The sequence below is a fragment of the Camellia sinensis genome, chromosome 10 (assembly GCF_055761805.1).
Source record: "Camellia sinensis isolate YWXY chromosome 10, ASM5576180v1, whole genome shotgun sequence".
Classification (NCBI taxonomy): domain Eukaryota; kingdom Viridiplantae; phylum Streptophyta; class Magnoliopsida; order Ericales; family Theaceae; genus Camellia; species Camellia sinensis.
Window position 1 is genome coordinate 154,660,946 of NC_138970.1, and position 26,799 is coordinate 154,687,744.

The following is a 26,799-nucleotide window of genomic DNA, read 5'->3' on the forward strand; positions in this document are numbered from 1 at the left end:
GTTAAAAATGTCAGATGTTAACTCTAAAGCACCAGTTAACTCTGAAGCACCCGTTAACTCTCAAGTACCATTTGAGAGTGGCGCGTCACAACATTCATCGCCAGCTACAAACGCACCTATGAACTCACCGTCTCCCCTCTCTAATCAACATGTTATTGATTTAGAAGAGTCTAATACTACTTGTGGAGGAACTAAAAGAAAATCAAGTGTTGTGTGGGAACATTTTAAAAAACAAGTCAATGGGGTGTGGAAGGCAATATGTAATTATTGTAATAAGCATCTTGGAGGTGATTCAAAAAATGGAACAAGGCATTTGCATGATCACCATAAGAGTTGTACTAGGAAAAAAGTGATGGACATGAGGCAAAAAGTGTTAACTAACAACTTTAGTAGAGAGATTCTAAAAATGAATTCTTATATCTTTGATCAAGATTTTGCTAGGAAAGAGTTGTCATATGCCATAATATTGCATGAATATCCCCTCTCTATCGTAAACCATGTTGGTTTTAAACGATATTCAGCAGCACTTCAATCATTGTTTAAAGTGCCTTCTCGAAATACGATAAAGAGTGATATTTTAAAGATTTATGATTATAAGAGGTGGAGACATTGAGTTTGGTGGAGTATAATAAAAATAGGGTGGCAATCACAACTGATATGTGGACTGCTAGCAATCAAAAGAAAGGATTCATGGCTGTCACCGCACACTTTATTGATGATTCATGGACATTGCAAAGTCGCATTTTGAGGTATATTTTTGTAAATTTGCAAATCATTTAAAAATTCTAACTTATTTAGTTCAATTTGCATGTTAGTAATACTTGTTTATGAATATCATATTTTAGGTTTATTTATGTTCCATGTCCACACACAAAAGAAGTTCTTTGTGATACTTTGCTTGAGTGTATGATGGATTGGACTATTGATAGAAAAATATCGACTGTTACTGTTGATAATTGCTCCACAAATGATGCCATGATTACCATGTTGATGGATAAGTTAAGTAATTCATCGCTTTTGTTGGGTGGTACTTTGTTTCATATGCGTTGCTATGCGCATATTTTGAATTTGATAGTGAAAGATGGATTGGATGTCATACGAGTTGGTGTGGAGAAAATTCGAGAGAGTGTAGCTTATTGGACAGCAACACCAAAAAGAGTAGAAAAATTTGAAGAAACAGTCAACCAATTGCGTATTCCACATACTAAGAAATTAGGACTTGATTGTGCAACTAGGTGGAATTCAACCTACTTGATGCTTCAGACAGCCTTATTGTATAAGGATGTCTTTTCTAGATTGAAAATTAGAGAGCCCCAATATAAGATTGTGCCAACTGAGCAAGAATGGGAGTTTGCTAGAGAGATTAGTGGGAGGTTTAAGATTTTTTTTTCTATCACTGAGTTGTTTTCTGGTACAAAGTATCCCACAGCCAATGTTTGTTTCCCAGCTTTATGTGAGATTAGGATGACACTGTCTCAATAGCTTTCTTGTGAAATTGAAGTGATCAAAACAATGGCATCAAAAATGGTGGAAAATTTTGATAAATATTGGTTAGTGATACATGGTGTTATTGGGGTTGCAGTTGTACTTGATCCTAGGTATAAGATGAGTGTATTAGAGTTTTATTTTGAAAAACTTTATAGAGACAAAGCTGAAGATGAAGTTGATAGGGTTCGTCATATTTGTTATGATTTGTTGCAAGAGTATCAGCACCGAGTTGGTATGGAGACTGATGTTGTTGGTGACTCTTCTGCTCATCCAGAAATTGTTACAGAGACCCTTTCAGAATTTGATTTGTTTATTAGTAGAAAGAGAAGTAAAAAAATGAAGAATGTAAGATCAGAGTTGGACCATTATCTAGATGATGATGTTTTGCCAAGAACTTCAAGTTTTGATGTTTTGAATTGGTGGAAAGCTAGTGGACCAAAGTATCCGACCTTACAGGCAATAGCTAGGGACATTTTAGCTATTCCTGTATCCACTGTTGCTTCTGAGTCAGCATTTAGTACTAGTGGAAGGTTGGTGAGTCCACATCGTAGTAGACTTCATCCAAACACATTAGAAGCATTAATGTGTGCACAAAGTTGGTTGTGGGGTGAAGAGATGAAAGGTATTATTTCATCCAATTTACATATTATTATTTATATTACCATGGAATAATTTCACCATTGAATTTATATTCTTCACTTTTTAGGAAATTCAACATTGGAATCGGTGGGCTATGCAACTATATATGATGATAATGAGATCCAGTTGGATCAGTCATGTGCCACTTTTGTGTTAGTTGTCATCTTTTTTGTTTTAATTGTTAACATTTTTTACATTTTATTATTAGTATTAATTTTTTTTTTTTTCCTTTTGTTATTTAACAGGAGTTCAAGTTGAAGGAGATGATGGAAGTTGTGTGGTTTGTATGGGTTTGAAGAAACAATGGATTTGCTTTTTTATGTTGTAATGGATATATTTTTTTTTTTTAATTTCAATTTTTGGGTAACCTATCCCTTGCAGGTTGTGCCTGGGATTAATTATTCTCTTTGGTACTTGTTGAATTTTCTTGTGTGTGTGGGTTGCTGGACAGATGTTTGGTTTGTGTTATTTTGTTGCTACATGATGTTTTGTTTGTGTTGTTTTGTTGGATTGCTGAATTTTCATGTTGTAATGGATGTTGAATTTTCATAATGTTGCTACAGGATGTAATGGATGCTGAATTTTCAGGATGTTGCTACAGGATTTAAATGAATGTTTATTGATGTTTTATATTTTGCTTCAGGATGTTTACATTTACAGATTTTTACAAATTTTTTTGTTGCCTCAGGATGTTTTGTATGTTGGCAACAAAATGTTACTTCAGATTTTTAATCAATTTACAGATGTTGCTTCAGATTTGTAATCAATTTACAGATTTTTAATCCATTGTTTCAGGATGAAAATGGATTTTCAGGATGTTTTGTAAAAATGGATGCTTCAGGATGTTTTTAATCTATTTACAGATTTTTACATATATAAAAAAAAAAAAAAACACCGGGGATTTTCAGGGTCGGGGATCCCCGATCGGGGGCGGGGATGGGGCCGGGCTATGGGTCCCCGTCGGGGATCGGGGACGGGGACGGGGCATATATAAATTTCGGGGATCGGGGACGGAGGAGTAGTCTCCGGCCCCGTCCCACCCCGTTGCCATTCCTATCTAAAAGCACCACTAGTGATGTGGCAGTGGACGGGACCCACTGCTTGTGTCTTGTTTTTTTTTTTATTTATTTAAAGTGCTTGCCAACTCATTAGTAGTGCTTTAGAGTATCACTTTTAGTGGGATGTATCATTACCGTATACACTATATAATAAAGATGATAAATCATCAAGTTACAATAATAGGATCCGTCTTATACTTTAAGACAAATTATACTAGTACCGTCTATATTTTGACCCTTATATCATTGTGGTCTTTATAATTTCAATTAATTTGATTTCGATCATAAATTTATAATTTTTTCTTGATTTAGTTCAATTGACTGCAGTTGTTAGTACTTTTTGATGAAAATACACACATATGCAACATGTGTTATTTATAGATAAAATTGTAAATTTGTTCAACTCAATGAATTAATCTCAATCAATTTAGTAACTATTTTTCTTCAAAAATCCTAATCAGTATTATCAATTAGATCAAATTGATAAAAAAAAATCTAAAATTAAATATCAAAAATTGAGCTAATTAAAATTATCGTGACCAAAATGATACAAGGGACAAAATTCAGAAATTACAAATGCAATTTATCTTATTTTTTATTTATTTTAAGGATGACCTATGCACAAAAATTAAAAAATAAAGATTATACAAACCAAAATTCTACGGGCAAAAAATTCAGCGATTACCAATGTAATTTATCCTATTTTATATATTTTTATTTATTTAAAGATGGTCTACACGCAAAACATAAAAAATAAAAGGTAAATTACAAACACATCTCCTGAGATTTTCTTGAATTACAAATTACTCCTTGTGGTTCTAGAAATTACATTATAGTCTCGTTTGGTAGAGCTGTGGAAAAGTGATTATAAATTATAACTTAACAGATTATGGCTTATATCTGTGAACATAAGCTGTTAATTTGTTTGGTACAACTGTGGGATTATAGATTTAAGCAGTAGAGTGGTGTTTGCTTAATAAGCTGTAAAATAGCTTTTTACTGTATAATTGTCATTTCTGCCCTTATATGATATAAAAATGATTATTTTATCATTTTTTCAGTATTAATTTTAAAAAAATTATTTCATTAATAAAAGTTAATATAATTAGTATTAATTAGTATCAATTCATATAAAAATTGATACATTTCATAAAAATGTAATGGAAGTATTATTGTTACAATTTTTTTCCATTATAAATTAGTTAGTATCAATTAATTGCTTAATTAGTATCAATTAATACTAAGATTATTAATTAGTATCAATTAATGGCTTAATTAGTCTTAATTAATACTAAAATTATTAATTAGTATAAATTAATATTAATAATTAATTTTTATTAGTATCAATTAATATTAATAATCAACAATTGTTATTAATTAGTATCAATTAATAATTAATTCATTACAAAAGTATACAATATTAATTTATTAATAATTAATACCAATTGATATTTATTTTTTAATTAATATTTATTTTTTTCTTTTTCTTCAGAAATATACAATTTTTTCTTTTTTAATTAATATAAAAATATACAATATGAATTTATTAATAATTAATACCAATTAATATTTATTTTTTAATTAATATTAATTTTTTTCTTTTTCTTCAGAAATATACAATTTTTTATTTTTTAATTAATATTAATATTTGGGTATTGAAGAGGGCATTTAAGTAATTTTAACCCCCCACACTAACTGTGCGCTTAAGTCGAAAATTTAAGCACTCCCTGACCAGCTTTTGAGATAAGCTGAGAAATAGCTTAATTTAAGTTATAAACTGGTTAACTTAAGCTGCACCAAACACAATATTTTAGCTTAAATTAAGCTAAAAACTGAAATAAGCAGCTTATAAGCCCTACCAAACAGGCCTTATATCCCCTAAGGTTTCTAATTTCATAACAAATAGGTCCTTTTATTAATAAATTATCAAGTTAATTAACAGTTTTTAATAATTTTAAAATTTTATTTCAATTAATAATTTAGATAATTTTGTTATTGTATAAGTGAACAGTTAGAAATTTCACTTTTTCAATTAATTCAGTTAAATAAAAAATTCTGAGAGGAGAGTATTTGTAATTTTTCAAACCACAAAAAAAAATTCATATTTTAAACAAATCTCAAAGAGTATATTTATAATTTACTCAAAAATAAACAAAACTGACACCAAATACAGTCACAAAACAATACAACCTAATTCATAAGAAAAATGGTTGAAATTACTAAGAGTGGTATTCTAATAGCACAACTAATAATGTAACAGTAGATTCCGCCCATTACCTATGCTTTTTTTTATATATATATATTTTCAATACATTAATGCTGTTAATATTTTTTTTTTAATGGTATGAATCATTATTGAATTCACAATTAAACTGAAGATACAGTGGATATACCGATTTGTCAAAATCGACCGAACCAAACCGATTCGTCGCATTTTGGACGGATGCGTAATGAGGAGCGGACGATTACGGATTGATTTTCTCCGATCTGCCAATTTGGCGAACGGATGGCGGATTTGAGATTTCTTTGGCCGCAACCGAATCATTAAACCGCGAGTACCCCTAATAATTTATAAGATTTTATGTTTTCAATTTGTTTAAATATTTTGTTTGTGTTTTTAATTGAAAATGAGTTTAAATATTCTATTGAAAAAAAGTTTTCAACTTGAATATATTTTTTGAATCGAAAAAAAATATACGTATTATTTATCTATATTTTTTTATTTTTAAATTTAACTCTAAAATTAATAAATAAAAAATATGATATATGCTGTTGGTTTTTGTTTTCAAAAACATATATAAATATAACAATACAGAGACATGCAATCTCTACTACTGCTCTGTTCATGGTTTTAGTAGTTTGAATTGTTATTATATTTTAAGAACCACAGATTGTAATACTTTATGTGGATGAATCATGTTGTGATTGTAATATGTGGATAAGGCATGTAGTGATTGTGATATTCTAAAGTTTCAAACTTTCTTTTTTTAAATGAGGCATAGAGTAATTGTAATATTTTTTTAAGTCATTGACGGTAATACTTTCTTTTTTTAATTTTTTATTTTTTTAAAAAAATGCATAAGTTAAATTATATTAAAAATTTATAAAATTTTAAACTGTCAAATCGATAATCCGTTCAATTCACATCTATCAAATTAATAGATAGATACGAATTAATTTTTTTTAATCTACCAATTTAATAGACAAATAACAAATTAAAAATTTTGTGTCCGCATCACCTAACTGAGGGGAAACCTATCACTTCTCATTTATGTACTTCCTCCGTAACATCCAAATAAATGTTGCTTTTTGATTTTTTTGGCCCAACACTGCTGCATACCCCCCACTGGGGTCGCACTTCCAGTGAAGTGTCGTGCTCTCACTAACTGAAACTTATAAAAAAAAAAAAAAAAAAAAAAAAAAACAATTTTTTTTTTTGTCTAATAATGAACTGGCACCTCACTGGAAGTCGACCCTCAATGGGTGTATGAGGCATTCTTCTTTTTGGCCCACTAAAAAATGCGAAAGGGTACCAAAAGCCAACTTAGACCATACCACCCAAGTGTTTGGGAAGTTTGGGGCTTCGGTTTTTTTTTTTTTATTTTTTTCATAAAATGACAAATATTTTGTAAAATTAAAAAAAATACATTTAAATAAAATATCATATCTAATTTTATAATTATTTCACTTTTTCTCTTATAAATATTACATCTAATCATAAAAAAATTCAACTATCTTTTTAAGTATCCAAAAAATTTTCTTTAAAAATATCTTACAACAAAAAAAAATTTACATAAAAATCCACTACCTAAACACTGACGAAGACAAAGTCAGAATTTTAGGTAGTCAAAGTTAAAGAGGGTGCCAAGTTGATGTCACCTGTCACATTTTTCACTCCAACCCCATAAATGGATCCGACATGTCACGTCGGATTTTTAAAGATTAATTAAATAAAAATTAATTAACTTAAGCGTGAAATTTTGAAAGAAATTTCATTAACATTCATTTAATTAACAAAAATTCTTTTTCATTAATCATTTTCTTTACTTTTTACAAGTGAAAATAAAATAGCATTGATGGAAAACACAAATCCACTATTCTTATAATATATTAAATATAATATGACATTGAAATTAGACCTACTTGATATATAAATTGAGATTTGAATTTGAGAGAAAACTCAATTCTATAATGGAGAGGATCTCAAATTAATTTTCTTTTCTTTTATGTATACTAAATAGTGTGTGCCCACCCGATAAATTTATTATTAAATATATAAAATATAATTTTAATTTTAGACTAAAAGTGTATATATATATAATGTATTAATATGTATTGCTTAAGTAATAAGCGTGTTGTTTATTTGACCTTAGATTCAAGTCTTGTTTGTTTTATTGTATGATTTTTTTTTTCTTTTAATAAAAAAAAAATTTCTACTTGACAAAAGAATATAATATGCTTTAGAACACCACTAAAATGAGTGGTTTGACTTTATATATAATGGGTCCCGCTTGTTTCTAGTTGGAAATCAAGATTGGACCGTCCAGTCTAGTTCGTGTGCTCATTTTTTGGCCCCATTTTGATAATACGAGCCGTTAATGTATAGAAGTCGTCAAGTAATATATTCTTGTCAAAAATCACGTTGATCGAATATCGATAACTATTTGATCAGATCAGATTTTTGTCAATCGTTTATTTTTTTACCGTTCATTTTTTATACAAAACGGATCTGATCAAATAGTTATCGATATCCTATCAACGTAATTGTTCATAGAGATATAGTACTTGACGAGTTCTACACATTGCACGGTTCGGATTATCGAAATAGGATCAAAAAATGAGTTCACGGGCCGGACTGAATGGTCTAATCTTGATCTCCAACTGGATACAAGTTGGACCAAATAGGTGTATGTAATGCATGTGTTGTAATTTGAACACTCAAGTTGATATATTTTGAGTACTTATTCTTTAAATCTTGAACAGTCAAGTTATTACTTGCTTCAAATCTTGCACATTAACTCCCTAATTTATTCATCATCTATTTTAAATATGAATTTAATACCTTCACAAAAAACACTACATACCTAGATAAAAATATTCAAAAAAATATTATGAAATAAGTTTAAAGTTAGAATGATGTGATCCACATTTAAAATGTGTCTAATAAATATAATTTTTTTTCTGAATACTTTTCTCTGTACATAGGGGTGGTTTAGAATGATCTAAATAAATATATTTTTTGACTTTTTATGAAATATGAGTTGAGTATAGGTTGAATTTAAAGTGATGTGGTAGAGATTTGATATGATTTAAATAAGATGATATGATTGAAATATGATAATAATTTTTTGACTTTTTAATTTTTTTAAATTATGACAAATAAGACCATAATAATATAATAAGATTGTTCTAGTTTGGTTGGAAAATGGTGATTGTTCTAATCTTTTGTCACTTGAACACTCTTCAACCTTTGTTGGTGGACCGGGCTACATATGATTTGGGTATCTCCTCTCTTCTGTCAACTAGTTAGGGTGGAGTGAGTGATGCTTTAATGCTTATAGCATGTTCCGTTTTTCTTTATTGATTGATGGTATAGGGTTATATCTTGATTTTCATTAATAAAGTCGTTTTTTATTTTGCTAATAAAAAAATACAAAAAAACAAAAAGAAAAAAAAATTTCTTAGATCAAAAATAAAAAATAATACCCAAAAGATAATTACGTTAAATTATGACATTAAATTTAAGCCTCTTTTGAGAAGTGGCTTATAAGCTAATCTATTAATTTTTTGACTTGTTTGAGTCACATTATCTCTAAATTTTTTATATACTTTTTTTGTAAGAAATAAAAAAGTTTACTTATTTAACACTTAAAACATATGCTTTCAAGCTTCATCAAAACTAAGTTGAGTATTATGACTCGTTCAAAACAATTGTAGAACACTATTATAAATTAATATTTTAGAGATAAAAATTTAGAGACAAAATATTTTAATTATTAAAGTGTCAATTTTTATTTTTAGCAACAAAATTAGATATTTAGGGATGAATTATTGTCTTTTTGGGATCAAAATTTTCATCTAATAAAGTAAACTTCTTTGGCATAAAATTATTTTGTGCATAAAAATGAATTTATTTGCAACATTTTCAAATTTTATTGCTAAAGGTTAACTTTTTTTAACTTTTTGAAACCTTTTTGTTATTATTATCGACATGATGGCAAAAATTAGTCTTCCATTGTTTTGACAATAAAATTCACTTTTCTAATATTAAAAGAATAGTATCAATATATATTATGATTTGAAAAGTTGAAATTAAAAGATTTATTAGAAATGGACGACAGATATAAATACGTGTGATTTATTTTATCAACAATGCTATAAACTTAAAATTTTTACAAACAATTTCACCCAAAAATTCCCATATAGCCCAAATTTCTTCTATGGATTCCACAGTACACTTGCTAATCTAAACCACACATTTATTTTTAGATAAATTTCTTGAATCGAATTCTGGTTAGTAGAGTTTCTCTTATTTTATATAAATTCAAATTAAATCTTTTAAATAAGATGATCAAAATTTATGGAACCATCACTACCCCACTCTCACTCTATTTGAACTCATATCATCTAGGTACATTATACCAGCATGCCACTTTCGACCTGTAAAATGATTTTTAATGAATTTTTTTAGCTATTATAATAACTCACAAAAAAATAAAATAAATTCAGTGAAAATTAAAAACTAATAGATAGATGATGCAATGAATTATTTAAAACTAAGAATAATTGTTTTTATCCAAAAAAAATTTAAGACAAGCCTCTGTTTGGGAAGAGGCTTTTTGGATTTTTTTGGCTAAAATAGCCACAAAAGACAAAATAGGTTATTTTAGTCACAACAAACAAAACATCACATCCAACCCATAATCATTACACTCTTCTCTCACAAAAAAAGTCAAAAAAGCCAAAAAATCAAAAAATTCTTCCCAAACCAAGCTTTTTAGCCCAGGCTAAAATAGCCAAAAAAGCCAAAAAGCCAATCCACTTTCCAAAAGAATTAAAATTAATAGAGGATTATTTCTCAAATATATGTGATTCCGATGGACACCCAAGAGGGCCCAACCCATGAATCAGGGCCTAGTTCAAATCACAGTGATCAAAGCCCAATAACTCTGAGAAATCAACATTAGGCCAGGACCAATAACATTCAAACACTTGTCAAGCAGGGGCCTAGCCACATAAACATATAAAAATCCTGCAAAGTTATTGCACCCACACATCAGCCATTAGTGAGGCTCTCACAGCATTAAATACGACAACCCTTTCATGACCGAGAAAACAGACTCACCATGAACGATGCGTGTTAGAATATAGACTTTCGGCCAACACGACAGTCTGGAATGGACAAGGAAATGATGAGCAAATGATATAAGGAAGCTTCTGCAGATGCGTTAAAGGTTAAGTTCTACGTCCCCTTCTTCCCTATCTACACAATCAATCTATTCTGTCGTAACTCGATCGTCGGAGTGTCCGTCGAGGGATTACCTCCTCCCTTGGACCTTTTTGCAAGCATGTTCCGTGGACATCAAGGCCGGCAGACCCGTTAGAAGCGTGGACCAAATTGACCCATCCTCCTTCGAAACCGTTGCAACATCAGTTAGCGCCATCTGTGGGAAACTCTAACTCCGGTTGACAGTTGTGTTCATTTTCACTGGAGGGAACTCCGTCCTCACCCATCTCCTACGTCAGGGTGGATGGTAACGACCAAGTCCATGGCTTCCCAACACAATGATGGTAACCCTGAAGCTAAGTCCTCTAACCCGAATAACCCACCTCCGTATTTCGCAGAACTCACCAACAGCATTAACCGTCTGACCGAACAAAACCAAGCCCTGATCAACGCTTTACTCCAGCGCGATTTACCCATTCCTTCTCTACACTACCAACAGTTCCCCCGAACCTGGAATAAGCCCACAATCACTACCAATTCTATAGCGATTCTGATTTTGACCCATTACTTATTGAATTCCAGACTAGGGTTAGTATGGTTTAGAATGGTTATCCATATCTTGTTTCTCTTGTCTCCGTTTTATTTTGGTTATTGGGTTGTAATTGTGCGTTTAGAACAAGTTGGTTTCTTGTATTTTCAAACCTGTGATGCTCAGATTTTGCCATTTTGGCTCTTGCGCTTGGGCTTGGCTTCTTGATCCTCCTGTCTACAACTAGGCATTGTTGGTATCCTTGATGATGTAGTCATATTCATCATCAGCACTCTCTTGTACCAAATGTTTCAGGTGTGCCAACTCCTCATCAACCATTACTTCAGCTATTCCATCAAGCTTCCTCAGTATGCTTAGTGGAACCACCCCTTCGGTATACAACTTTGCTTCTGCAAAATCTACACAAACAATGAAAGGTTGTGGGTCTGCATTTATCTCTTATGTCTCTCTATTGCTCCAAGCTATCATCACCTTCTGATGTAAAAAGGAGGGCATTTGTTGGTGTGGATCTAATCTCTACGAAACAAAGCATTATACTTGGCATTGCTGTCTATGACAAAAAAAAAAAAACAGTCATACAATCCCTTGTTCCCACACTTAAATTAATAGGTAATATGCCTTGGGCCATCTGTTTGTCCCCAACAAAACCAACAATGGTCGTGCTGTTGAGATCAATCTGGGGTTCCTTTTGCCCAACTTTTTCAAAGATGAATGAGGAAACAGATTTACTGCTTCCCCATTATCCACTAATACCATGTTCATTTCTATTCCATCGAAACATGCCTTAATGTACAAAGGTTTAACATGTTAAGTCATTGATGATGTGGGATATTCAAAATAGTATGATAGGGTAACTATGCTTACCTCTTCATTTTCTTCATCAGTCTCCATAAACCTAGCTACTCTAGACTCATCCGAGACTATGTTGACCTGTGAGTCCTCATTGGAAACTTCTATAGGCTCATCCTCCTGCCTCTCTTGATTTCTTTCCTCCGTTTGAAATTTCTAAGGTAGTACGTTCACCATATTGATTGGCATTGGGGAGAATGAGCCAAACTGCACCACTGGTTGTATCTACTTCTCTTTTATGTTGGCCTGGCCACATGCATAGGGTGCATCTTCCATACTACATTCTGGAACTTCTGAGTTGGTTGGCTCGTTAACAACAATCTATTGTTGATCTATCTTGAACACGGACACTAATTGTTCGGCCATGAAGGCTTTGAACATATCTTCTTCGACCAATACCTGTTCTTGGCCTGGTTCAGTTTCCTCACCGGTCTCATTGTCATCATCACTTTCTATTAAGGAATTTCAAGGCCTACCAAACTAGATTTCTCTTTGGTTTTTAGTTCAATATGGACCTTGTCTAACTTCGCTCTATTAGCACTCCTGTTAATCTTGGGGCTAGGCTTCGAATTTTCTCATTCTCTCACTTGACCTCTTGATTGCACCAAAGAGGTGCCCTTACCAACCCCTTTAAGATCCCTCTGATATTGAGTGAACCTTCACTGGATTTTTCTCCTCTAAGATCTACAGATCACATGAACCATATCTGGTTCCTTTGTCTTTGGGTTTTTAAGTAGGACCAAATTATTGGGGGCTCCCAAAGGAGGTTTGATTATTCTGTCCCTGCCTATAAAGGCCTTCCCCTGGGTTGGTATTGTTTTAGGTTTATTCTGCGTGACAAACTAATCTGGTACTCCTAGCATCCATGAACCCATTGTGCCGGCGATTGGGCCTGCTACTTTTGTCTTTGAAGGCCATTCGTTGGCCTTGGTTTCCTGTTTTGAGCCTAGCTCAAGCTTATTCACAGGCTTACTGGCCATTCTGTTGGTGGCCTGGTTTCATACAAAGGTCTCTTGCCCTTTGACAAATTCCTGGCATCTAGTGGGTAAAGCTTTCTGTAAACAAAAGTCTGGACCCCCTGAGCCATGGGTCTACAAATCTCTCTAATAATTTTAGCAATTTGGTCCCTAGGTACCATATTCTGTGCTGGTTGGGCCGCTATTGAAGGAACAAACACAGAGTTTTAAGGAACTCTATGTGCTTGAGGCCCTCTTGGTCTATATAAAGTTACATTTGGGATTTTTTGTCCCTGTTATGCTGGTAGATGTTGAGGGTATGGCTGCCCTCTTGGAGCAAGCATTTGCCCTATGAGAGGTGCTATGAAGGGAACTATGGGAGGAGGAACAAGTGTTGTTTCTCTTCCAACCGCAAAAATTTCCTCCAACCCCCCGGGTGTGAATTCGAACACAGGATTGGTGAACACCCGTGTGCCAAGCATGGGTTCAAACGTAGGATTTGAAAATACTCGTATGCCATTTCCTTGTGTCAGCTCAAACCTACAAATGTGTATGGTTTCGCTGGTAAGCATCGGTGCATTTTGACTTGCCAGTGGTCTAAAAGGAGCTTCGTACCATGATTGAGGCACAGGTGATGGTCTCTCATGATTTTGATAATTAGTTTGACCACTAGTTTGGCCATTAGTCTGTCCATTATTTTGCATAGGTTGTTTATCTCAAGCCAATCTATGTTAAAGAAAATTCATGTTTTCTTTAGCCTGCCTTATGACAAGTGGTTGATGAGAGTTCATTCGATCTAAAAACGATGTTGCCCATCTTTCCATTGTATACATTAATTATTATCGCATAGCATCGATTAACCCTCCCCATGGATTCATTAGTTGGGTAGAAGACAGTTGACGGTTCAGTTTCATGGCCCTGTCCAATATTTTGGACATGTGTTGCATACCTTGAAGTGCTGGTCTCTTCGACCATTTGTGGAGGATCCGTTGACGCAGGCATATCCATGGGATGTGATACTACATTATCCTTTGGGTTTTGTATATCTAAATCTCCTTCTACACCTTCTTTGAGGTGTTCATTTTCTTCTTGTCTCCTACATCTAGCCATTATAAATGTCCCACCAGGCATGCCAAAAATATATGTTGGCTTTTTTAGCTTTTGAAGGTTAGAGATGTGATTTGTGCGTGCCAGCAAGGATCAATAAGTCCTTACAAAGATTAGTAAATGCCAACCAATTAGTCAAACGATTGTTTCAAAACTCTTTTAGCCTCAATGAAGAGGACTTTATTGGTGGCTTGGTTTTTAGGAGAAAATTAAAAAGACTTAATAAAAGTAAGAGAAAAAGGAAAACCAGTTGCAGAGATCAAACTTCATTAAGTAAACAAGAGTTGACAATAGTACCTTCACACTTTCACAGCTTCGAAGGAGATTACAAACTACTTTAGAATTACTCCAAGGAATTGGAAGTGCAGTACAGGAAAGTAAAACACTGGAATCTAAAGGACTGAAAAAAATGAAGTAAAATAAACTAGTTTATGGATCTGGTTCCTGAGGTCTTGCATTATCAGCACTCTCCTCTATTAATAGGCTCTAAAGATAACCGTCGAAGTAGCTAATAATCGTCGAAGTAGGTGATAATTGCCGAAGTGATCTCTATGATCACTGAGTATGGCTTTGAACAGTTTGCTCCCACTATTCCACTCATACTATTCCACTCTCGCGGTTGGGCTTCCCTCATGAATTTGAATTTAAATTATAAGCAACCGTTTTGGCTACATCACCTTGGGTATCTTGACTGTTCCCATGTCTCATGATCCATTACCATTGCTACAAGTTGCCACGTGTCTGTTGATGAATGGAGATCTTTACTTATTTCCCAAATTGCCCCTTATGATCCACATGTTAGGCTACGATAGGTCTGTACGAAATATATAGCCAACACTTGGTGATTTCTGCAATGAGCGTTGCCTTGGATTTGTGGCGGGAGAATGGAAGGATTTTCCTGTAACCAAAAAAAAAAAAGTATAGAGAGAAAGAAAAAGAAAAATGGCATGCTTTTGTAAATTTAAAAATGTGCAAAGGATATTTTGATTTTAAAAAATAGCTTACTTTCTTCATTGGCGTGTGAACCTAACAGTCAGTTAATTTGAATAGATAAGTGGATGGCACATTTTAATTTACAAATCATATAGAGATTGTGTAGTTATTTTCAAATAACAAAAGAATTATTCGCATATAAACTAAATTATAAGGAGGTAAAATGAAATTTGTTCCTAATATAATTAGCATAAGAATTTATAAGAATCAAACTGTAGATAATATTACAATTTCTCTAAGGACCCTCGTGGCATCTTGCTTCCAAAATGATGAGGTCCATGTACTTATGTGCAGTAGATGGACCAAGAAAATGTATGCATACACATACATAAATATTAAAAATATATGTATTGTCAGTTATTTGAAACAATTAGATCGGAAATAATTGAATCTAATACTTTAAAGTAGATACATTTTTTTTTTTTTTTTTTTGTAAATGTGACAATCACACTAATTTAGAGGTTGACTTTATATAATAGTATAATATAAGTATATAGTATGACTCAACCAATACTCTTCTCTTGCGCCAAATAGAGAGGGGCTATAAATTCTCTCTCTAGAAAGATTTTCGACTGTGCTATGCTGGTATTCTAGCGATAGATCGGTGACTTTTTACACATTTTTAAAATGTAAATCTACACTCATACCATGTAGATCTGGACTTCCAAAATATAGATATGGACTTTTTACGTTAGAAATTGAAATTTTGTGGTATTTTCTTTATTTCCTACATAGATTTTTGGTTTATCGCCGATGGTTCTTTGTTGTTGAGGGGTTCTTGAGCTTCATCTTCTGGTGTAGTGGTGGGTTTGAACAGTGGCGACGACAGACGACGTCTTCGGTGACAAGAGTATGATTTTATGCTTGAGGTAGACCTTCTATCCTTGGGAGTGGAGCCCTAACCATATTTGCGAGTAGATCTGGATTTTTCAAGTTGTGATTATTTTTGACACTTTTTGTGATTTGTTTTTGACTTTTTTCTTTTGTAGTACTTGTATTTTGTTTTTATTTTAATATGTTGCACGTTTTCTAGTTCTCAAAAAAAAAATGTTATGTACCATATCAATGATATATCTGATTTGTAAATGATTATGAATATTTGAAATTTAATGAGTGAATCTAACATGACCTATCTCGTTAAATAAATATTAATAAGGGAAACGTTATGAGTGTGTTTGGTAACGTTTACGTTTTCAGTTTATATTTACAAAAATTTTATAAACTGATTTTTATTTATTTTTTGTTTATTTTTAGAAAAACATAAACTACAAACGCATTTGGTAATTGACAAAATATTTAAAAAATTTTAAAAATATAAAAAAGAGTGAGAAATGACAACTGGTGGTAAGTGGCAGCGGAAGGCAGTGGTGGAAAGTGGTGACGGTGAGTGGTGGGTAGCTGGTGGTGGCGGGTGGGTGGCGGTGGTGGGTGGGTGGGTGGGTGACGGTGGCGGGTGGCGGGTGGTAACGAGTGGGTGGTGGTGGCGGGTGGTGGGTAGTGGTGGCAGGTGGGTGGCGAATGGCGGGTGGTGGTGGGTGGGTGGGTGACGGTGGCGAGTGGTAGCGAGTGGGTGATGGTGGTGGCGGGTGGTGGGTGGTGGTGACAGGTGGGTGGCGGATGACGGGTGGCAGGTGTGTGGTGGGTGGCGATGGTGGCGGGTGGTAGGTAGTGGTGGCAGGTGGGTGGCGGGTGGTGGGGGTGGTGGGCGGGTGGGTGACGGTGGCGGGTGGTAGGTGGTAGCGAGCGGGTGGTGGGTGGTGGGTGGTGGCGGGTAGATGACAGGTGGGTGGTGGTGGTGGTGGCGAGTGGGTGGTGGCAGATGGGTGGCTGGCGGGTGGTGGTGGCGGGTGGTGGTGGTAGGTGGCTGGTAAGTGGTGGAAGGTGGGTGGTGGTGGCGAAAGACGGTGGTAAAAAAACCGCCCCTAGTAGTTTGGTGCCATGATGGCCAGTAATTCGTGATTACCGAAGGCCAACTTCCAAAATTCACACACAATCAGAGTATAAATATATGGGGCTAACATGTGCGGAAGCATTAATTCAAAATACAAGTGGTCCATAAGAGCAGTGCATAAGTCAAATGGAATGGCATACATCTTTACATAGCTTTACAACTTGAATATAAATAGAATGAAGTACAAAGATATATATTACATCTTAACAAAAGGGCTTCTCAAGCCGACATAAACAAAATACATGTAATACAACTAAAAGCATAATCTTCAGGATTGGCGACATCCTCACTGCCAACATAACATGCATACAAAACACACATCTCGGCGTAGCCGACTTCTTGCTTGTTACCTACATATATACATAGGGAGGGTGAGCTTGGATACTCAGTGAATGGTATAAGTAATAAAGGGGTTAAATGAATGATTCCCGAGGTCTTTCACAACAATACATATTATATCCTTGTCAAAACCATACATGACATAGCTTAGCTTGGCTTGAAAAAAAACATCATTGAACTTTGGTCTTTCAAAACAAACTTACTTACTTAACATACGTCAAATCTTAAAACATGGGGTGATGACATTCCGGACAAAACAAACAAAGGTGCCACAAAAGCTTAGAGTCCCCTGGCACGTACGGACTTCACATGTGTGCTACGAATGCTTATAGTCCCTTAGCACGTACGGACTTCACATGTGTGCTACGAATGCTTATAGTCCCTTAGCACGTACGGACTTCACATGTGTGCTACGAATGCTTATAGTCCATTAGCAGGTACGGACTTTCCGAGAACGTCACCCAAAACAAAACTTATACTTGATACATAAAATAGGAATATCATTCATGCTTAACAAATACTTTTATCAAAACAAGGCAAAGCTTTATCAAAACCATATAACATAGCTTTATTAAAAATACCACTCACATTAGTTCTTGGGACGTCGGGATCAAGGCAAAGGTCCAAGTCCTACAAACACATGGCAAAGCATACTGAATGCACTTCTCAAAACAAGTCTTACATGCATGCAAATGATCTCAGGAAAACATGCTGGAAGTCAAAACACTGTTTTACATGTCAGGAAGACATGCTGGGTACCTACCAGGTCTTTGCCGAGGTCCCACACCTCCTGGCTGAGGTGTGGCTACCTAGGCTTCGGCATGCGGCTGCATGCCGAGGTGCGCACAAGACAAACTAAGGTGTAAGTGATCATGCAAGATAGGCCAAGGTGAGATACGATGCTTGGCCTAAGTGTGAGGTCTAGGTAAGAGTGATCTCGGCGACTACACCTCGGGAAGTGAGGTCTGGAGATCTGGGTTTCCACCCATGAAGAACAGGAAGAACATGAACATGAAGATCATGAAGAACATAAATGCCAAAATCATAACTTCTTTATTACAAAAATCTGGGATTTCATGCTATGAGTTCGAAAACATGGACCTAGGTACCCATACTTGAAAATCATATGAAAACAAACACAAAAACATGGATCTAGGCATGAGCCTTCGGATCAAAACATGACTTTTCTTGAAGAACACATGCGTGCTATTTTCTCTTTCTAAAACCGGACTTCAAAACAATGCGTGGCTTACAAATCATATTCAATCATGCAATGCAATAACATAAACATAAAGAACAACAAGAGCGGATCAAGAATCTAACCTTAGAACACGGATCTAATGGTTCGATCTCTAGGAATCAAGCTTAAAAATCCACTCTCTCTCAAGAACTCTTCTTCCTCTCCTAGAGCTTCTCTCTCCTTTTCAAAACAAATATAGAAACAATTGATGGGTTTCTCTCTCTGCCAGCTAACTTAACTCTCAGCTCGGACACGTGGCAGCGGCTAATTGGTTCTCTTCAAAAAGGTGATAGATTGACAAGACAAGGCTCTGACAAAGTGTATCTAACAAGCTACTCGGTATGGCACTCCGGCAAATGATGACATCAGCTAAGAACAAGGCTTCGGCAACTAAGGTGACAATGACCTCGGCTATGAAGGACAACACTTGACTAAGTTGTGCCACACCTCGGTCTAGGTCATACCACTCAAGGACAAGGTCACTCAGGTGCAAAGGTAACATCTCGGCCTAGATAATACACATCTCGGCCTTGGTGATTCACATCTCGGCCTAGATAATGACATCTCGGCCAATATGTCAAGGCGACGATGGAGGTCAAAAAAGGGGTTCCAAGACACTTCTAGACTGAAAATGACCTCGGCTTGGAATGATCTAGGCTTAACATAACAGGAAAGGGACAAAGCATGCATACAATACTTAGACAAATCACATAAACACAAAACAAGACAAGATTCATGAATGCAAACTTATCGAGACAAAGTTATGTAAATGAACATGAATATGAACATGAATATGACCATGGGTCGTTACAGTATCTTAACATGGCAAAACATGCGAATGTATGCAAACATGACTAGGACATAAAATGTGGGTTGTTACAGGCGGGTGGTGGCTAGTGTTGGATGGTAAAAAAAAAAAAAAAACTAAAAATTCAAAACGGAAACACATTTTTTGTGTTTTCATTTTTTGGCCAAATTTATAAACTAAGACCACTGATTTATAAATCAAGAATTTTACCAAACAAGTTTTTATTTGAGTTTTTAAAATTTTTGTAAATATAAACAGAAAACTGAAAACGTAAGTGTTACTAAACGACACCTATGTATCTTGTTATATGTTTTTGTTGTGTGTTATATATTTTTGTGATAATCTTATATATTGTTTTAGTAAGAGTTACGATAATTTATGATTGAGCAATAAAGTTACGTTTTTTGTGATATTGTTACGAATTTTGTAGTATTATTACATATTTTGTGATTAGCAAATGTTTAAATAAAAAAAAATGTGTAATATTACCATGAAAATACAAGAAAAAAAAATGGCAGTGGCAAGTTACACATCCAAGAAGAGAAAGGAAAAGAGGGAAGGAAAAAAAAATGGAACCGAAAAAACTGGAACCGAAAAAAAAAAAGTCATGATTTTATAATTATTATTTTTTAATTCCCACTCTTAGTGTGATTAAAAAAAGAGAAATTATTAATCAGTGAATTTTTTAAAAACTAATTGCTGAATCATGATAAAGTTTATATTTTTAATTATTAATATTTATAAAATCTATTACTTATTTGTAATTACTTTTCAAAACTACCTCTCAAATGAAATTTTCCCTTAAAAAAAAAATCTTCATTTAAAAAAAAATATATACGTATATATATATATTTATTTGTCCGAAATTCTATTATTATTATTTTAATTCTCCCTAATCTTTTGTACAAAAGAATTTTAGAGGGCAAAAATACTAGACACCAAATATTTTATTAAAAAGTTGAGAAAAACATTAAAGACTTATAAAAAAAAATTTCAATTTGATCCACGGTAATGTGATATAATATATGTTAATTTTTAATTTTCATATAATTAATTATGTGAGATTTATCTCTCTTATAATAATAAATTTAAAGACTCAATTTATAAATCATTAATACTACTCAAAAATTGATTAAATACTCACATAAATGTGCTTCTGTGGTCTAACACTAGTCTGAATATTTAGTTAAATTTTTAGTATTTTTTTTTTTAATCCCTAATATTACTCTCTGGGGGATGTGGGGGCCACGGTGGGTAACCATGGGTTTTAATAAGAAAAGAATCAGTAGAGGGGGGAAATAGAGTGGTGGGTGGGGATGAAGATGGAGAAGTGCACGTGGGAATGGATAAGGCTGTCAAATGTTGACTGATGCAACGCAAACCAACCCCACCCAACCCAACCCCTGTCCTGTCGGGGTGCCTCACTCACTTCCTTCTTCCTTTATTGCGTAGGTGGCAGTTGGCCACCCGAATATAGGGTGAAAGTTTTAATTTTGAAATTTTAAGGAGGTCTGTGATAAGGTGTGGGAATAAATGTGATTTGTGTGTTTATACTTTTCTTCTTTTTTTTCCTTTTTTTTTTATCACGTTACTAAAATATTTTTTTTAATTTTAAAATTAGAATTTCTTATCATTATTATTGCCACCCCTCTCCACCTTTTATGTGGCCGACAACGTAATATAACTTTGATGATTGACCTACTTCCACACCCCTCGTCTTATTTGAGAGCAAGGATCCTTCCCTTCATCTCTCTCCTTTCATTTCCTTTTTGTAGGGACTTTTGGGTCTACTTTGAGATTCAATTTTGATAATCTAAATCGTTCATATTTTAATATTTATTCAGTATATTATACTTGTAAAAAATCAAATTGATCTGATATCAGAAAGTATGCGTTCAGAAAATTGGGACTACAAACTATTTTTTAATAAACAGTTTTTCGAACACATACTTTCTGATATCCGATCAACTTGATTTTTTACAGGTATGATATACTGAGTAAATCTTAAAATATAAATGGTTCGGATTATCAAAATTGGTCCTCAAAGTAGACCCGAAGGCCCTGGAATGAGAGAATGAATGAGAGAGATGAAGGGGAGGATTCCAATTCCTTATTTGATGGTCCTGTGATAGCGAAGTTAAGATAAATTATAAACACATCTTTTAAGATTTATTTAAATTATAAATTATTTTTTATAATTTTAGAAATTACGTTATGCTCCTTAAGATTTTTAAATTCATAATAAATAAGTGTTTTTATTAATAAATCATCAAGTTAATTAACAATTTTTAATAATGTTAAAATTTTATTTTAATTAATAATTCAGATAATTTTATTATTGTATAGGTAAAGAATTAGAAATTTCACTTTTTTAATTAACTCTGTTAAATAAAAAATTCTGACAAGGAAGTATTTGTAATTTTTCAAATCACAGGAGATAATTCGTATTTTAAGCAAACCTCAGGAGGTGTATTTGTAATTTACCCGCGAAGTTAATTGATTGGTCCTGGCATATGGTCGCGCAGTGTCTTATATATATTTTGGTTGATAGAGAGAGGATAAGATTTACGATTTTATGTTAAGTATTAAAAAACATGAGAGAATATGAGAATTTATGATTGGCCAAAGACATAATCATGTAGTGTTCCTAGACCAATTAATAATTTTTTTCTCAGATATGAGTTTTTTTTTTTTTTTTGGCAAATCACCTTTTTAATTTTTATTTTTTTTGTATATTTTTTTATAAAAAATTTAAAAATTACTAAAATAACATATTACTAAATAATTAAAAATATTGTAATCGATAAAAAGTGTTAAATTTATAATTTTATATTAAGTTATGGCATAAAAAAGACGTGATATTTGGTGAGTGGTATAGAGCATCAGTAGCAGCCTTGCTACTTGCTCCATTTTGTTATTTTGTCTAGCCTAAAACTTTGAATTGAACTCCATCAAACTCGTCCAAGCCATGGGGAAATGTCCCTGAGCAACAGTAACTCGCTAAAAGTGACAAGCCACTGTGCACTGGCTTTGCAATTTTTAATTTATTTATCTTCATTTGTATTATTTAAGCGAGACATTGTTCATACGTTAATCTATTTTTTATTATATTTACAGAGCCAAAAAGCCAGGGCAGGTCGTCTACCCGGATGTCCCGTGAGTGCCCTGTAACAAAAGAAGGAAAATGCTCAAATTTGGCCTGATTGGTTGACCGCCCCTCAGTGGGTTCGGCCCTCCTGTGTTACTGCTGCTCTGTTGTTGCTCTGGTGTTGATCTGTTGCTGTCTTGGACGTTTATGCTTGCTTGTTCATAATATTTTAAGGAAATAGAATTTTAGAATAGAGAGTTTGATGGATTGTCTACATAAAAAAGAGGCTAGCTAAAATACAAAAGTGGATTCTGAGTTATAATTTGACTCAAAATTTGTTGAGACTGATGCGGATGCTTTAATAGTGTTGTTGTGTTATATAGAGGTGATGACGTCATGATGGCACAAGTAATGACATTTTCGTGATATAGAGATGAGGTTAGTGCACAGTCAGCACCATATAGGCACTGTAATGCCCCCAAAATAATACAATAAAGACAACTCATATGCGGAATAAATATGAGAAACAACATACTTCCATACATCAGAATTCACTGTTTAACAACCAGTTAAATGCCATGTAGGCTTACATCTTTCCAAGTCATTGTTTGGTTACACAAATTGAGTCTCGCTTATTACATCTTAAGCCATCGGCTTTACAAATAACAAACATACACACATAAGGCATAAATAAGAAGCCCTTACTTCCCGAAAGTCCATTCATGTTATCGCCTTGGAGGAAACATCTCACCTGTACCTGAAAATGATATTCTCGTATAGGGTGAGCCAACAGTCCAGTAGAAATAATCTAACACAATTTATGAGGTTTAGCAAAGGTAAAAATATCACGTACATAAACAATAGCGATATAGAAGCATCCAAACCACAACCAAATCTCATCATCTATACACAATAGCAAATAACTAAGCTAAAAACCATACTTTAGTGTAGAAAATCCCTACCTCAAGCTTAGAAGAAGAACAGAGTTGAAACCCCCAAAATCAACGACGATGAAACTCGATCTCCACCGCACACAACGAAGCCCTCGAGAAGTTACACAACTTTGACGAAGGAACTATGGCCAAAATCTCAATGGATTTGGAGAAATCAAAGAAGGAATATGGTTTTCTAGAGAGAGAGAGGCTCTAGATCTATATTTTGGAGACTTTTAGAGAGAGAGAGAAAGCAGAAAATGACCTAAAATGTCACTTCCGCGACTTGTTATACCACGGTCCGCTCGAGCGTGGAAACCCCCGCTCGAGCGTCAGACACAGACTCCAGCTCGAGCATGAAATACGCTTTCCCAGTATTTTTGTAGATACAGTCCCTTCGTTCGAGCGCCCGAATTCTTGCTCGAGCGTGGAGAAAAATTTGTGAAGCCCGCTCGAGCGTGAGAATGCCCGCTCGAGCGGAGGAGCCAAATTCTGGGCAACAAAGGCTTGGAAAAAAATAAGCAACCAATCTGTTCCAAACACACAACTACAACCCAAAAGCCAACATTAAAGGAAAGACAAGGGAAGCAAGACATGAACCACTATCCCAACAAATATAAACCCGAGTCCAGAACACCACAAGAGACGGGTCAAAACCAGGGTCGCTATGGGCACTTTGTCAGCAGCCATGCCAGTGACACGTGCCAAACCAGTCAGCAAGATTGCCATGTCAATGAAATTTTTGAAAATTGCATTTCAGTCCCTAAATATCAAGATAATTTTATTTTGACCCCAAAACTTTTTTGAAATTTAATTTTAACCCTTGAAGTTTTTGGTATTTGTATTTTAACCCTCAAGTTTTTGATATTTGCAATTTGGCCCTTGAACTTCCTAGTATTTGCAATTTGACCTAGAAGTTTATGAAGTTGCGATTTGTCAGCAGCCACGCCAGTGACACGTGCCAAACCAGTCAGCAAGATTGCCATGCCAATGAAATTTTTGAAAATTGCATTTCAGTCCCTAAATATCAAGATAATTTTATTTTGACCCCAAAACTTTTTTGAAATTTAATTTTAACCCTTGAAGTTTTTGGTATTTGTATTTTAACCCTCAAGTTTTTGATATTTGCAATTTGGCCCTTGAACTTCCTAGTATTTGCAATTTGACCTAGAAGTTTATGAAGTTGCGATTTGACCCTTGGAAAAGTAGAGGAATATGTTCTTGGCTAACAGACCATTCTGGATGCTACCATCAACTCCGATTTTACAGATTTGGACAATTTACAATTGTAATGCTTGCATTTCATTTGTAGTAGTTTTAATTTCTAAATTGTAATACTTTCACCTTAGTGAAAAGAAAAGAAAAAAAAAAAAAAGAAGTTTATAAACCTTCAAGTCTAGAGAAAGTCTTTGGGATTAATTTTATTATTCCCAAAGTGTTTTGATTTTCTGTAATAGAAATTAAATTTTAGCCTTGGTTAAGTAGGATTTCTGATTTGTATTCAGAAATAGCAACTGATATGGATTTGGTTTCAAATTTTTGGGTTTAAGAAAGTTTTTGGGTTTAATCCATTTATTTCCAAAGTGTTAGAAAATCAATTTTTGAGAAAGTTTTTTTTTATTATAATCTGATTATTTCCAAAGCATTTTGATTTTGGGGGAAAAAAAAAAAATTGCCAACATTCTATTCTAAATCATGATCTAATGTCTAAAGTTTAGGTTCTACAAATCAGTGATGCAACCAAATTGAAGAAGGATCATGTGGTGGAAGCATTAAAATTAGGGATGGTAATGGGAGTTAATGGGGTGAATATTAATTTCTCATTCCCATTTCTCTATAATAAATTTTTCCCATTCCCCATGGGTACCACCCTCCCCATTTCTTAATGGATTTGGATTTTCTCTAACCCACTTTAATCCCCATTTTTATTTTATTTTTATTTTTTATATTTAATGTTAACAACCACCAATTTTTATTTATTTATTTATTTATTTTTATTTTTATTTTTATTTTTATTTTTTTTATGGTTCACAACAAAAGCTAAATAAGCCTTCAATCTTTTTTCTCTTTTTTAATATATTTAATGTTAACAACTTTTCTTTTTTTCTTTTTTTTTTAAAGGTTTTAGCTAAATATAGCTTCAATCTTTTTTCTTTCTTTTTTAATATATTGAATGTTAACAACTTATTTTTTTATTTTATTTTATTTTTATTTTTTTTAAGGTTCACAACAAAGCTAAATATACATTCAATCTTATTTTATTTTATTTGGTTCAACAACAAAATCAAATACACATTAATTAATTAATTAAAAAATTTGTTTTATAATAATCAAATATATAATTTTGAGACAATCAAATAAGTTTTAGTAATTGAAAAAAAAATGTGGAAGAACGTGGAAGATTAAAAAAAAAATTGCAACTATCTCTCTCTCTCTCACTCTCACTCTCTCCCCTACATGTTATAAGAACTTGTTTACAATGTTATAAGAGCCTATTTGAAGAAATAAAATGTGATAAAACCTATCTGACGAAAGTGTTATAAGACCCATACTAAATTGCATCAGGGCATAAACTAGAAATTGTTTGTTGATCTCTTAGCCACGGATATTTTAGACATTAAACCATTTTTCTCTTAATAAATTTGAACCTGTTGGCTTTTTGGCTTTTCGAAGGGTATTTTTGTAAATGTGAGCGTGCCAGCAAGGATCAATCAGTCCTTACAGAAATTGTGATTGCCAACCAATTACCAGACGATTGTGTTTTAGTTCTTTCAGCCTCAATGAAGAGGACTTTTACTGGTGGCTTGACTTAGGAGAAATTAAGAGAAATAACAATTAATATGAAGAACAAAGGAAGTATTTCATAAAAATGAAAAACTTACAATAGTCCCAAACTCAGCCTCGAAGAGGTTTACAGCAACAGTCCACTTGAATCTACTTGAGACTACTCCTATGAATTGAAGTGCAGTGCAGATACGTAAAGTGCAGGTATTGAAAGTACAGGAATGTAAAACTGGAAAGTAAAATATGAAATAAGGACTGGTATGTATGATCTGAGTTCCGTCCCTTTTTCCTGGGGGTCTCTCTGCTATTTATACTTGTCAAAGATGACCTTCGAACTGCTCTTCGAACCGTCGAACTACTCCTCCATGATCGCTGATCATGTTGCCTTAGAAGTAGCTCCATTATGCCACCATCTGCAGTTAGGCTTCCCTCTTGTATTTGAATTTGAATATGAGTAACCGTTGAAGCCACATCACCTTGCGTTTCTTTACTGATCCAATGTTGCTCAGACCATGTGAGAACCAATTATCATCACCACGTGTACGATCAGGATTGGAGACTTAAATTATT

At 33.7% G+C, this 26,799-nt stretch overlaps 1 protein-coding gene across 1 annotated transcript; it reads left to right on the forward strand.

Moving 5' to 3' along the window:
- The first annotated feature begins 1,524 nt into the window (after positions 1-1,524).
- Positions 1,525-2,735, forward strand: LOC145800776 (zinc finger BED domain-containing protein DAYSLEEPER-like). Its single transcript, XM_082890514.1, has 5 exons — positions 1,525-2,110; positions 2,195-2,277; positions 2,373-2,417; positions 2,509-2,580; positions 2,691-2,735. The coding sequence occupies exons 1-5, from the start codon at positions 1,525-1,527 to the stop codon at positions 2,733-2,735; spliced, it is 831 nt and encodes a 276-aa protein (XP_082746640.1).
- The last annotated feature ends 24,064 nt before the right edge of the window (positions 2,736-26,799 follow it).